Here is a 15,638-nt window from a genome sequence, read left to right as displayed (position 1 = left end):
CCCCACTGTCCCCAATGTCCCCAGTGTCCCCGCTGTCCCTCGGGGAGGTGACGTCCCTGTCCCCGATGTCCCCGATGTCCCCAGTGTCCCTGGGGGAGGTGACATCCCTGTCCCCGATGTCCCCAATGTCCCCGATGTCCCCAGTGTCCCTGGGGGAGGTGACATCCCTGTCCCCAAGGTCCTCGACCAGCCGGACAGTGACGTCCCTGTCCTGGCTGTCCTTGTCCCCAGGCACTGGGATGTCCCCGGTGGCCCTGGGGGTGGTGACACCCCTGTCCCCAGTGTTCCCAAAGTCCCCAGGAGCTGGGACATCGCTGTCCCAAACGTCCCAAGGGATGGTGACATCCCCGTCCCCAGTGTCCCTGTCCCCAACGTCCCTGTCCCCAAAGTCCCTGTCCCCGATGTCCCTGTCCTCAACATCCCTGTCCCCAGTGTCCCTCAGGGTGGTGACACCGCTGTCCCCAATGTCCCTGTCCCCAATGTCCCTGTCCCCAGTGTCCCTCGGGGTGGTGACACCACTGTCCCCAATGTCCCTGTCCCCAATGTCCCTGTCCCCAGTGTCCCTCGGGGTGGTGACACCACTGTCCCCAACGTCCCTGTCCCCAATGTCCCTGTCCCCAACGTCCCTGTCCCCAATGTCCCTGTCCCCAATGTCCCTGTCCCCAGTGTCCCTCGGGGTGGTGACACCACTGTCCCCAATGTCCCTGTCCCCAATGTCCCTGTCCCCAGTGTCCCTCGGGGTGGTGACACCACTGTCCCCAATGTCCCTGTCCCCAATGTCCCTGTCCCCAGTGTCCCTGTCCCCAACGTCCCTGTCCCCAATGTCCCTGTCCCCAATGTCCCTCAGGGTGGTGACACCGCTGTCCCCAACGTCCCTGTCCAGGGGGCCCGGACCATTCCAGTCTCCGATGTCCCCAACGTCCCCTGGGGCTGTGACACCCCTGTCACCACCACCACCCTTGTCCCCAAGGGCTGCCGTGTCCCTGTCCCCAATGTCCCCAATGTCCCCAATGTCCCCGATGTCCCTCAGGGGGGTGACACTGCTGTCCCCAAGGGCTGGGATGTCCCTGTCCCCGATGTCCCCAATGTCCCCGGTGTCCCTCAGGGTGGTGACATCGCCATCCCCCAAGTTTGGGACAACCCCGTCCCCGGTGTCCCCCGGGACGGTGACATCGCTGTCCCCGACGTCCTTCAGGGTGGGGACAACGCCGTCCTCCATGTCCTTGTCACAGGGGAGGGGGACATCGCCCTGTCCTCCACCAGCGGTGACCGTGATGCCCCCGATGTCCCCAATGTCCTTGATGTCCCCGATGTCCCCAATGTCCTTGATGTCCCCAATGTCCCCAATGACCGCGATGTCCCCGATGTCCCCAATGTCCCCAATGTCCCTGATGTCCCCAATGTCTTTGACGTCCCCAGTGTCCCCAAAGTCCCCGATGTCCTCGATGTCCCCGACGTCCTCCTCGGCCCGGGTGACAGTGATGGTGATGCCGCCGGCCCAGGGGGTGACGGTGACGGTGCCACCCCCGACGGTGTCACCCCCGCGTTGTCCCCAAGCCGGGTCGGGCTCTGTCACCTCCCCGGGGGGGACACGGGGGGAGGGGCCGCCCTCGGCCATGGGGGGACCTGGGGGACAGAGGGGACGTCACAGGAGGTGACACGCAGGTGACACACAGGGGACACAGGTGACACAGGTGACACAGAGGTGACAATACCTGAGGTAGCCGCAGGTGACACACAGGTGACACCCAGGGGACACAGAGACGAGACAGGTGACACACAGGAGGTGACACACAGGTGACAGTACCTGAGGTGGCCGCAGGTGACACACAGGTGACACACAGGTGAAACCCAGGGGACACAGGTGACACAGGTGACACCCAGGTGACACACAGGTGACACACAGGAGGTGACACAGGTGACACACAGGTGACAGTACCTGAGGTGGCCGCAGGTGACACACAGGTGACACCCAGGGGACACACAGGTGACACAGGTGACACAGAGGAGGTGACACAGGTGACACACAGGTGAAACCCAGGGGACACAGGTGACACACAGGAGGTGACACAGTGACACAGGTGACACCCAGGTGACACACAGGAGGTCACACAGGTGACACCCAGGGGACACAGAGACGACACAGGTGACACACAGGAGGTCACAAAGGTGACACACAGGAGGTGACACAGGTGACACACAGGTGAAACCCAGGGGACACAGGTGACACAGGTGACACCCAGGTGACACACAGGAGGTGACACAGGTGACACACAGGTGAAACCCAGGGGACACAGGTGACACAGGTGACACACAGGTGACACACAGGAGGTGACACACAGGAGGTGACACACAGGTGACACAGCGGTGACAGTACCTGAGGTGGCCGCAGGTGACACCAGGTGACCCCCGGGGGGGGGGCGTCCCGACCCCAATTTTGGGGACTTTTCGGGTTTTTTTGGGTCTCGGCAGCTCCGGCTCCGTCCGACGCTCCCGATCCACGGAGGGGGGCGCGGCCTGGGCTGTTGAGCCCCTCCCCACCCCTAAGCCCCGCCCCTTCCCCTTTAAAGAGGCCACGACCTGATTACCGGCAGGTTTTAATTATCTTTATTAACGCCGGGGGTCTCCAGGGCCCGCAGCGCCTCCTCCAGCCGCGCCAGCTCCGCCCTCACCTGGGGAGGGAGGGGTTAACGCCGTTAATTAGGACCGGCACAGCGCTAACGAGGCGAATCAATCGGCTCATTAACGGGCTCATTAACGGGCTAATTAGGGCGGGGACCAACCTTGGATTGCTGCTGGGCGGCCCCGAGGGTTTGCAGGCGTTGGAGGCGGGAGCGGAGGTGGGCGGGGTCAGCCAGGCCCTGGGGACAGCGAGGGGACACCAAAGGTCACGGGGGACACCAAAGGTCACGGGGGACATCAAAGGTCACCAGGGGACACCGAAGGTCACGGGGGACACCAAAGGTCACGGGGGACATCAAAGGTCACCAGGGGACACCGAAGGTCACGGGGGACACCAAAGGTCACGGGGGGACACCAAAGGTCACGGGGGACATCAAAGGTCACCAGGGGACACCGAAGGTCACGGGGGACACCGAAGGTCACGGGGGACACCAAAGGTCACGGGAGACACCAAAGGTCATCGGGGGGACACCAAAGGTCATCGGGGGACCCCAAAGGTCACGGGGGACACCAAAGGTCACGGGGGACACCAAAGGTCATTGGGGGGACCCCAAAGGTCACGGGAGACACCAAAGGTCATCGGGGGGACACCAAAGGTCACGGGGGGACACCAAAGGTCACAGGGGACATCAAAGGTCACGGGGGACACCAAAGGTCACAGGGGGACACCAAAGGTCACGGGGGACACCAAAGGTCATCAGGGGGACACCAAAGGTCACGGGGGACACTGAAGGTCATCGGGGGACCCCAAAGGTCACGGGGGACACCGAAGGTCATCGGGGACCTTTGGGGTCCCCAAAAATCCCCGCCGAGCCCCGCCCCCCTCACCTGGATCCGCAGGTGAACGAAGGTTCCGGGACCCGCGGGAGCTCCCGCCCAGCCCGGCCCCGGCCCCGCCCCCGGGGGGAGGAGCTGCACAGGCCCCGCCCCCGAGAGCGCCTGGAAGGCGGGGCCGAGCGGCTCCAGCCAATCACGAGCCGGCTCCGGGCACTGCACCAGCACTGCGGGGGGGAAAACCACGCCCACAAGATGGCTGCCACGGTGTGGGGAGAGATGGCGGCCGCCATGGGGGACGCCATCTTGGGGCAGGGAAAAGGCATGCTGGGATACGGGACTGCCCCAGAGCACGCTGGGATTTGTAGTTCCTAACAGCCGGCCGCCATCTTGGGGCCCACAAAGCATGCTGGGAGTTGCAGCCCGCCGTGTAGCTGCCACGTTGGTTTTCGCACAGGATGCTGGGACACGTATGGCCCGCTGGCAGCCATATTGGCCGGTCCCAGGGCATGCTGGGATTAGTAGTCCGTGCCTGACACAAATGTTTTGGCTGCCCCAGAGCATGCTGGGATTCCTAGTTCCCTTTGGCAGCCATTTTGGATTTTCCAAGGCACGCTGGGACATGTAGTTCCCTTTGGCAGCCATCTTGGCTTTCCCAAAGCACGCTGGGATTGGCAGTCCCCCCGCCCTCCGGGCCGCCCCGGGGCCTGCTGGGAGTTGCAGTCCCGTGTCCCCTCCCCGCCCCGGGGCTCACCTGGGGGGCGGGCGCCCCCCCCGAGGCGGAAGGTCTCGCGCAGCCCCCGCGCGGCCCGGACCAGCTCCAACATGGCGCCCACCTGAGCCTCCAGCTCGGGGTTGTGCCAGCGGGCCTGGGGGGGGAAAATGGGGCTGAGACCCCCGGGGACACCCGGGGACACCCGGGGACACCCTGGGGACACCCTGGGGACACCCAGGGACACCCCAGAGACACCCAGGGACACCCAGGGACACCCAGGGACACCCCGGGACACCCCAGGGACACCCAGGGACACCCAGAGACACCCAGGGACACCCGGGGACACCCGGGGACACCCAGGGAGACCCAGGGACACCCAGGGGACACCCAGGGACACCCAGGGACACCCGGGGACACCCAGGGACACCCGGGGACACCCAGGGACACCCAGAGACACCCAGGGACACCCAGGGACACCCAGGGACACCCAGGGACACCCAGAGACACCCAGGGACACCCAGGGGACACCCAGGGACACCCAGAGACACCCAGGGGACACCAGGGACACCCAGAGACACCCAGGGGACACCCAGGGACACCCAGAGACACCCAGGGACACCCAGGGACACCCAGGGACACCCAGGGACACCCAGGGACACCCAGGGACACCCAGAGACACCCAGGGACACCCAGGGACACCCAGGGACACCCAGAGACACCCAGGGACACCCAGGGACACCCAGGGACACCCAGAGACACCCAGGGGACACCCAGGGACACCCAGAGACACCCAGGGGACACCCAGGGACACCCAGGGGACACCCAGAGACACCCAGGGACACCCAGGGACACCCAGGGACACCCCGGGGACACCCAGGGACACCCAGGGACACCCAGGGACACCCGGGGACACCCCGGGGACACCCAGGGACACCCAGGGACACCCCGGGGACACCCAGGGGACACCCAGGGACACCCAGGGACACCCAGGACACCCAGGGACACCCAGAGACACCCAGGGGACACCCGGGGACACTCCAGGGACACCCAGGGACACCCAGGGGACACTCAGGGACACCCAGGGACACCCAGGGACACCCAGGGGACACCCAGGGGACACCCGGGGACACCCAGGGGACACCCAGGGACACCCAGGGACACTCAGGGACACCCAGGGGACACCCAGGGACACCCAGGGACACCCAGGGGACACCCAGGGACACCCAGGGGACACCCAGGGGACACCCAGGGACACCCAGGGACACCCAGGGGACACCCAGGGGACACCCAGGGACACCCAGGGGACACCCAGGGGACACCCAGGGACACCCAGGGACACCCAGGGGACACCCAGGGACACCCCGGGGACACCCAGGGACACCCAGGGACACCCAGGGACACCCAGGGGACACCCAGGGACACCCCGGGGACACCCAGGGACACCCAGGGACACCCAGGGACACCCGGGGACACCCAGGGACACCCAGGGACACCCAGGGACACCCAGGGACACCCAGGGACACCCAGGGACACCCAGGGGACACCCAGGGACACCCAGGGACACCCAGGGACAACCAGGGGACACCCAGGGACACCCAGGGGACACCCGGGGACACTCCAGGGACACCCAGGGACACCCAGGGGACACCCAGGGACACCCAGGGACACCCAGGGACAACCAGGGGACACCCAGGGACACCCAGGGGACACCCGGGGACACTCCAGGGACACCCGGGGACACCCAGGGACACCCAGGGGACACCCAGGGACACCCGGGGACACCCAGGGACACCCAGGGACACCCAGGGGACACCCGGGGACACCCAGGGGACACCCAGGGACACCCCGGGGACACCCGGGGACACTCCAGGGACACCCGGGGACACCCAGGGACACCCAGGGACACCCAGGGACACCCAGGGGACACCCAGGGACACCCAGGGGACACCCAGGGACACCCAGGGACACCCAGGGGACACCCAGGGACACCCCAGGGACACCCCGGGGACACCCAGGGACACCCAGGGACACCCAGGGACACCCAGAGACACCCAGGGACACCCAGGGACACCCAGGGGACACCCAGGGACACCCAGGGGACACCCGGGACACCCAGGGGACACCCAGGGACACCCAGAGACACCCAGGGACACCCAGGGACACCCAGGGGACACCCAGGGGACACCCGGGGACACTCCAGGGACACCCGGGGACACCCAGGGACACCCAGGGACACCCAGAGACACCCAGGGACACCCAGGGGACACCCAGGGACACCCGGGGACACCCAGGGACACCCAGGGACACCCAGAGACACCCCAGGGACAGGGACACCCAGGGACACCCGGGGACACCCAGAGACACCCAGGGACACCCAGGGACACCCAGGGACACCCAGGGACACCCAGGGGACACCAGGGACACCCAGGGGACACCCAGGGGACACCCAGGGACACCCAGGGGACACCCGGGGACACCCAGGGACACCCAGGGACACCCAGGGGACACCCAGGGACACCCAGGGACACCCCGGGGACACCCAGGGACACCCAGGGACACCCAGGACACCCAGAGACACCCGGGGACACCCCGGGGACACCCAGGGACACCCAGGGACACCCAGGGACACCCAGGGACACCCAGAGACACCCGGGGACACCCCGGGGACACCCAGGGACACCAGGGACACCCAGGGACACCCAGGGGACACCCGGGGACACCCAGGGACACCCAGGGACACCCCGGGGACACCCAGGGACACCCAGGGACACCCAGGGACACCCAGAGACACCCAGGGACACCCGGGGACACTCCAGGGACACCCAGGGGACACCCAGGGACACCCAGGGGACACCCGGGGACACTCCAGGGACACCCAGGGGACACCCAGGGGACACCCGGGGACAACCAGGGACACCCAGGGGACACCCAGGGACACCCCGGGGACACCCAGGGACACCCAGGGACACCCAGAGACACCCAGGGACACCCAGGGACACCCAGGGGACACCCAGGGGACACCCAGGGACACCCGGGGACACCCAGGGACACCCAGGGGACACCCGGGGACACTCAGGGACACCCGGGGACACCCAGGGACACCCAGGGACACCCAGAGACACCCCAGGGACACCCAGGGACACCCCGGGGACACCCAGAGACACCCAGGGACACCCAGGGACACCCAGGGACACCCAGGGACACCCAGGGAACACCCAGGGACACCCAGGGGACACCCAGGGGACACCCAGGGACACCCAGGGGACACCCGGGGACACCCAGGGACACCCAGGGACACCCAGGGGACACCCAGGGACACCCCAGGGACACCCCGGGGACACCCAGGGACACCCAGGGACACCCAGGGACACCCAGAGACACCCGGGGACACCCAGGGACACCCAGGGACACCCAGGGACACCCAGGGACACCCAGGGGACACCCAGGGACACCCAGAGACACCCGGGGACACCCCGGGGACACCCAGGGACACCCAGGGACACCCAGGGACACCCGGGGACACCCCGGGGACACCCAGGGACACCCAGGGACACCCCGGGGACACCCAGGGACACCCAGGGACACCCAGGGACACCCAGAGACACCCAGGGGACACCCGGGGACACTCCAGGGACACCCAGGGACACCCAGGGGACACCCGGGGACACTCCAGGGACACCCAGGGGACACTCAGGGACACCCAGGGACACCCCAGGGACACCCCGGGGACACCCAGGGACACCCAGGGACACCCAGGGGACACCCGGGGACACTCCAGGGACACCCAGGGGACACTCAGGGACACCCAGGGACACCCAGGGACACCCAGGGGACACCCAGGGGACACCCGGGGACACCCAGGGGACACCCAGGGACACCCAGGGACACTCCAGGGACACCCAGGGGACACCCAGAGACACCCAGGGACACCCAGGGGACACCCAGGGGACACCCAGGGACACCCAGGGGACACCCAGGGACACCCCGGGGACACCCAGGGACACCCAGGGACACCCAGGGACACCCAGGGGACACCCAGGGACACCCAGGGACACCCAGGGACACCCAGGGACACCCCAGGGACACCCAGGGGACACCCAGGGACACCCAGGGACACCCAGGGACACCCAGGGGACACCCAGGGACACCCAGGGACACCCAGGGACACCCAGGGACACCCGGGGACACCCAGGGACACCCAGGGACACCCAGGGGACACCCGGGGACACTCCAGGGACACCCGGGGACACCCAGGGACACCCAGAGACACCCAGGGACACCCAGGGACACCCAGGGACACCCAGAGACACCCAGGGGACACCCGGGGACACTCCAGGGACACCCAGGGACACCCAGGGGACACCCAGGGGACACCCAGGGACACCCAGGGACACCCAGGGACACCCAGGGGACACCCAGGGACACCCAGGGGACACCCAGGGGACACCCGGTGACACCCAGGGACACCCAGGGGACACCCGGGGACACTCCAGGGACACCCAGGGACACCCAGGGACACCCAGGGGACACCCAGGGACACCCAGGGACACCCAGGGACACCCAGGGGACACCCAGGGACACCCAGAGACACCCGGGGACACCCAGAGGACACCCCAGGGACACCCAGGGACACCCAGAGACACCCAGGGACACCCAGGGACACCCAGGGACACCCAGGGGACACCCAGGGACACCCAGGGGACACCCGGGGACACTCCAGGGACACCCGGGGACACTCCAGGGACACCCAGGGACACCCAGGGGACACCCAGGGACACCCAGAGACACCCGGGGACACCCAGGGGACACCCAGGGACACCCCAGGGACACCCCGGGGACACCCAGGGACACCCAGGGACACCCAGGGACACCCAGAGACACCCCAGGGGACACCCAGGGGACACCCAGGGACACCCAGGGGACACCCGGGGACACTCCAGGGACACCCGGGGACACCCAGGGGACACCCAGGGACACCCCGGGGACACCCAGGGACACCCAGGGACACCCAGGGACACCCATGGACACCCAGAGACACCCCAGGGACACCCAGGGGACACCCAGGGACACGCAGGGACACCCAGGGGACACCCGGGGACACTCCAGGGACACCCGGGGACACCCAGGGACACCCAGGGACACCCAGAGACACCCAGGGACACCCAGGGACACCCAGGGGACACCCAGGGGACACCCAGGGGACACCCGGGGACACTCCAGGGACACCCGGGGACACCCAGGGACACCCAGGGGACACCCAGAGACACCCCAGGGACACCCAGGGACACCCAGGGGACACCCAGAGACACCCAGGGACACCCAGGGACACCCAGGGACACTCCAGGGACACCCAGGGGACACCCAGGGACACCCAGGGACACCCAGGGACACCCAGAGACACCCCAGGGACACCCAGGGGACACCCAGGGACACCCAGAGACACCCAGAGACACCCAGGGACACCCAGGGGACACCCGGGGACACTCCAGGGACACCCGGGGACACCCAGGGACACCCAGGGACACCCAGGGACACCCAGGGACAACCAGGGGACACCCAGGGACACCCAGGGGACACCCGGGGACACTCCAGGGACACCCGGGGACACCCAGGGGACACCCAGGGACACCCAGAGACACCCAGGGACACCCAGGGACACCCAGGGGACACCCGGGGACACTCCAGGGACACCCAGGGACACCCAGGGGACACCCGGGGACACTCCAGGGACACCCAGGGACACCCAGGGACACCCAGGGACACCCAGGGGACACCCAGGGGACACCCGGGGACACCCAGGGACACCCAGGGGACACCCGGGGACACTCCAGGGACACCCAGGGACACCCAGGGACACCCAGGGGACACCCCGGGACACCCAGGGACACCCAGGGACACCCAGGGGACACCCGGGGACACCCAGGGACACCCAGGGACACCCAGGGACACCCAGGGACACCCAGAGACACCCAGGGACAACCAGGGACACCCAGGGACAACCAGGAACACCCAGGGGACACCCAGGGACACCCCGGGGACACCCAGGGACACCCAGAGACACCCAGGGACACCCAGGGGACACCCAGGGACAACCAGGGACAGCCAGGGGACACCCAGGGGACACCCAGGGACAACCAGGGACACCCAGGGGACACCCAGGGACACCCCGGGGACACCCAGGGACACCCCGGGGACACCCAGGGGACACCCGGGGACACTCCAGGGACACCCGGGGACACCCAGGGACACCCAGGGACACCCAGAGACACCCAGGGACACCCAGGGGACACCCAGGGACACCCAGGGGACACCCGGGGACACTCCAGGGACACCCGGGGACACCCAGGGACACCCAGGGACACCCAGAGACACCCAGGGACACCCAGGGACACCCAGGGACACCCAGGGGACACCCAGGGACACCCAGAGGACACCCAGGGGACACCCAGGGACACCCAGGGGACACCCGGGGACACCCAGGGACACCCAGGGACACCCAGGGGACACCCAGGGACACCCCAGGGACACCCAGGGACACCCAGGGACACCCAGGGACACCCCAGGGACACCCAGGGGACACCCAGGGACACCCAGGGACACCCCGGGGACACCCAGGGACACCCCGGGGACACCCAGAGACACCCCAGGGACACCCAGGGGACACCCCAGGGACACCCAGGGACACCCAGGGACACCCAGGGACACCCAGGGGACACCCAGAGACACCCTGGGACACCCAGGGACACCCAGGGACACTCCAGGGACACCCAGGGGACACCCAGAGACACCCAGGGACACCCAGGGGACACCCAGGGGACACCCAGAGACACCCAGGGGACACCCAGGGACACCCAGAGACACCCAGGGACACCCAGGGACACCCAGGGACACCCATGGGACACCCAGGGACAACCAGGGACACCCAGGGGACACCCAGGGACACCCCGGGGACACCCAGGGACACCCAGGGACACCCAGGGACACCCAGGGGACACCCAGGGACACCCAGAGACACCCAGGGACACCCAGGGACACCCAGGGACACCCAGAGACACCCAGGGGACACCCGGGGACACTCCAGGGACACCCAGGGACACCCAGGGACACCCAGGGGACACCCAGGGACACCCAGGGACACCCAGGGACACCCAGGGGACACCCAGGGACACCCAGGGGACACCCAGGGGACACCCGGGGACACCCAGGGACACCCAGGGACACCCAGGGGACACCCAGGGACACCCAGAGACACCCGGGGACACCCCAGGGACACCCCGGGGACACCCAGAGACACCCCAGGGACACCCAGGGGACACCCAGGGACACCCAGAGACACCCAGGGACACCCAGGGACACCCAGGGACACCCAGGGGACACCCAGGGACACCCAGGGGACACCCGGGGACACTCCAGGGACACCCGGGGACACTCCAGGGACACCCAGGGACACCCAGGGGACACCCAGGGACACCCAGAGACACCCGGGGACACCCAGGGGACACCCAGGGACACCCCAGGGACACCCCGGGGACACCCAGGGACACCCAGGGACACCCAGGGACACCCAGAGACACCCCAGGGACACCCAGGGGACACCCAGGGACACCCAGGGGACACCCGGGGACACTCCAGGGACACCCGGGGACACCCAGGGGACACCCAGGGACACCCCGGGGACACCCAGGGACACCCAGGGACACCCAGGGACACCCATGGACACCCAGAGACACCCCAGGGACACCCAGGGGACACCCAGGGACACGCAGGGACACCCAGGGGACACCCGGGGACACTCCAGGGACACCCGGGGACACCCAGGGACACCCAGGGACACCCAGAGACACCCAGGGACACCCAGGGACACCCAGGGGACACCCAGGGGACACCCAGGGGACACCCGGGGACACCCAGGGGACACCCAGGGACACCCAGGGACACCCAGGGACACCCAGGGGACACCCAGGGACACCCAGGGGACACCCAGAGACACCCCAGGGACACCCAGGGACACCCAGGGGACACCCAGAGACACCCAGGGACACCCAGGGACACCCAGGGACACTCCAGGGACACCCGGGGACACCCAGGGACACCCAGGGGACACCCAGAGACACCCCAGGGACACCCAGGGACACCCAGGGGACACCCAGAGACACCCAGGGACACCCAGGGACACCCAGGGACACTCCAGGGACACCCAGGGGACACCCAGGGACACCCAGGGACACCCAGGGACACCCAGAGACACCCCAGGGACACCCAGGGGACACCCAGGGACACCCAGAGACACCCAGAGACACCCAGGGACACCCAGGGGACACCCGGGGACACTCCAGGGACACCCGGGGACACCCAGGGACACCCAGGGACACCCAGGGACACCCAGGGACAACCAGGGGACACCCAGGGACACCCAGGGGACACCCGGGGACACTCCAGGGACACCCGGGGACACCCAGGGACACCCAGGGGACACCCAGAGACACCCCAGGGACACCCAGGGACACCCAGGGGACACCCAGAGACACCCAGGGACACCCAGGGACACCCAGGGACACTCCAGGGACACCCAGGGGACACCCAGGGACACCCAGGGACACCCAGGGACACCCAGAGACACCCCAGGGACACCCAGGGGACACCCAGGGACACCCAGAGACACCCAGAGACACCCAGGGACACCCAGGGGACACCCGGGGACACTCCAGGGACACCCGGGGACACCCAGGGACACCCAGGGACACCCAGGGACACCCAGGGACAACCAGGGGACACCCAGGGACACCCAGGGGACACCCGGGGACACTCCAGGGACACCCGGGGACACCCAGGGGACACCCGGGGACACTCCAGGGACACCCAGGGACACCCAGGGACACCCAGGGGACACCCAGGGACACCCAGGGACACCCAGGGGACACCCAGGGACACCCAGGGGACACCCAGGGGACACCCGGGGACACCCAGGGACACCCAGGGGACACCCGGGGACACTCCAGGGACACCCAGGGACACCCAGGGACACCCAGGGGACACCCAGGGACACCCAGGGACACCCAGGGACACCCAGGGGACACCCGGGGACACCCAGGGACACCCAGGGACACCCAGGGACACCCAGGGACACCCAGGGGACACCCAGGGACAACCAGGAACACCCAGGGGACACCCAGGGACACCCCGGGGACACCCAGGGACACCCAGAGACACCCAGGGACACCCAGGGGACACCCAGGGACAACCAGGGACACCCAGGGGACACCCAGGGACACCCCGGGGACACCCAGGGACACCCCGGGGACACCCAGGGGACACCCGGGGACACTCCAGGGACACCCGGGGACACCCAGGGACACCCAGGGACACCCAGAGACACCCAGGGACACCCAGGGGATACCCAGGGACACCCGGGGACACCCGGGGACACTCCAGGGACACCCGGGGACACCCAGGGACACCCAGGGACACCCAGAGACACCCAGGGACACCCAGGGACACCCAGGGACACCCAGGGGACACCCAGGGACACCCAGGGGACACCCGGGGACACCCAGGGACACCCAGGGACACCCAGGGGACACCCAGGGACACCCCAGGGACACCCCGGGGACACCCAGGGACACCCAGGGACACCCAGGGACACCCAGAGACACCCCAGGGACACCCAGGGACACCCAGGGGACACCCAGGGACACCCAGGGGACACCCGGGGACACTCCAGGGACACCCGGGGACACCCAGGGACACCCAGGGACACCCAGGGACACCCAGGGGACACCCAGAGACACCCTGGGACACCCAGGGACACCCAGGGACACTCCAGGGACACCCAGGGGACACCCAGAGACACCCAGGGACACCCAGGGGACACCCAGGGGACACCCAGAGACACCCAGGGGACACCCAGGGACACCCAGAGGACACCCAGGGACACCCAGGGACACCCATGGGACACCCAGGGACAACCAGGGACACCCAGGGGACACCCAGGGACACCCAGGGACACCCAGGGACACCCAGGGGACACCCAGGGACACCCAGGGACACCCAGGGACACCCGGGGACACCCGGGGACACCCAGGGACACCCCAGGGACACCCAGGGGACACCCAGGGACACCCAGGGACACCCAGGGACACCCAGGGGACACCCAGGGACACCCAGGGACACCCAGGGACACCCAGGGACACCCAGGGGACACCCAGGGACACCCAGGGACACCCAGGGACACCCAGGGACACCCGGGGACACCCAGGGACACCCAGGGGACACCCGGGGACACTCCAGGGACACCCGGGGACACCCAGGGACACCCAGAGACACCCAGGGACACCCAGGGACACCCAGGGACACCCAGAGACACCCAGGGGACACCCGGGGACACTCCAGGGACACCCAGGGACACCCAGGGACACCCAGGGGACACCCAGGGACACCCAGGGACACCCAGGGACACCCAGGGGACACCCAGGGACACCCAGGGGACACCCAGGGGACACCCGGGGACACCCAGGGACACCCAGGGACACCCAGGGGACACCCAGGGACACCCAGAGACACCCGGGGACACCCCAGGGACACCCCGGGGACACCCAGAGACACCCCAGGGACACCCAGGGGACACCCAGGGACACCCAGAGACACCCAGGGACACCCAGGGGACACCCAGGGACACCCAGAGACACCCAGGGACACCCAGGGACACCCAGGGACACCCAGGGGACACCCAGGGACACCCAGGGGACACCCAGGGACACCCAGGGACACCCCAGGGACACCCAGGGACACCCAGGGACACTCCAGGGACACCCGGGGACACCCAGGGACACCCAGGGACACCCAGGGGACACCCAGGGACACCCAGGGACACCCAGGGACACCCAGGGACACCCAGGGACACCCAGAGACACCCCAGGGACACCCAGGGGACACCCAGGGACACCCAGGGACACCCAGGGACACCCAGGGACACCCAGGGACACCCAGAGACACCCCAGGGACACCCAGGGGACACCCAGGGATACCCAGAGACACCCAGGGACACCCAGGGACACCCGGGGACACCCAGGGGACACCCAGGGACACCCAGGGGACACCCGGGGACACTCCAGGGACACCCGGGGACACCCAGGGGACACCCGGGGACACTCCAGGGACACCCGGGGACACCCAGGGACACCCAGGGGAGACCCAGAGACACCCCAGGGACACCCAGGGACACCCAGGGGACACCCAGAGACACCCAGGGACACCCAGGGACACCCAGGGACACTCCAGGGACACCCAGGGACACCCAGAGACACCCAGGGACAACCAGGGACACCCAGGGACACCCAGGGGACACCCAGGGGACACCCAGGGACACCCAGGGACACCCAGGGACACCCGGGGACACCCAGGGACACCCAGGGACACCCAGGGGACACCCAGGGACACCCCAGGGACACCCGGGGACACCCAGGGACAA

At 69.0% G+C, this 15,638-nt stretch overlaps 1 protein-coding gene across 1 annotated transcript in view; it reads right to left on the bottom strand.

Annotated features, from left to right (window-relative positions):
• Window positions 1–2,584: 2,584 nt before the first annotated feature.
• VARS2 (valyl-tRNA synthetase 2, mitochondrial) overlaps window positions 2,585–15,638 on the bottom strand; it is a 35,544-nt gene continuing 22,490 nt past the window's right edge. Inside the window, exons 26-29 of the mRNA XM_066208703.1 lie at window positions 4,211–4,325; window positions 3,511–3,683; window positions 2,784–2,861; window positions 2,585–2,672 (exon numbers count right to left, since the gene is read on the bottom strand). Coding sequence (XP_066064800.1) covers window positions 2,598–2,672; window positions 2,784–2,861; window positions 3,511–3,683; window positions 4,211–4,325 — 441 coding nt within the window. The 3' untranslated portion in view covers window positions 2,585–2,597. The remainder of the gene's footprint in view (window positions 2,673–2,783; window positions 2,862–3,510; window positions 3,684–4,210; window positions 4,326–15,638) is intronic.

Source organism: Chamaea fasciata, unplaced genomic scaffold, assembly GCF_029207755.1.
Source record: "Chamaea fasciata isolate MVZ Bird 193981 ecotype frontalis unplaced genomic scaffold, bChaFas1.0.hap1 SCAF_419, whole genome shotgun sequence".
Lineage (NCBI taxonomy): Eukaryota > Metazoa > Chordata > Aves > Passeriformes > Sylviidae > Chamaea > Chamaea fasciata.
The sequence above is the reverse complement of the archived record's forward strand: the minus strand, read 5'-3'. Positions and strand labels throughout refer to the sequence as shown.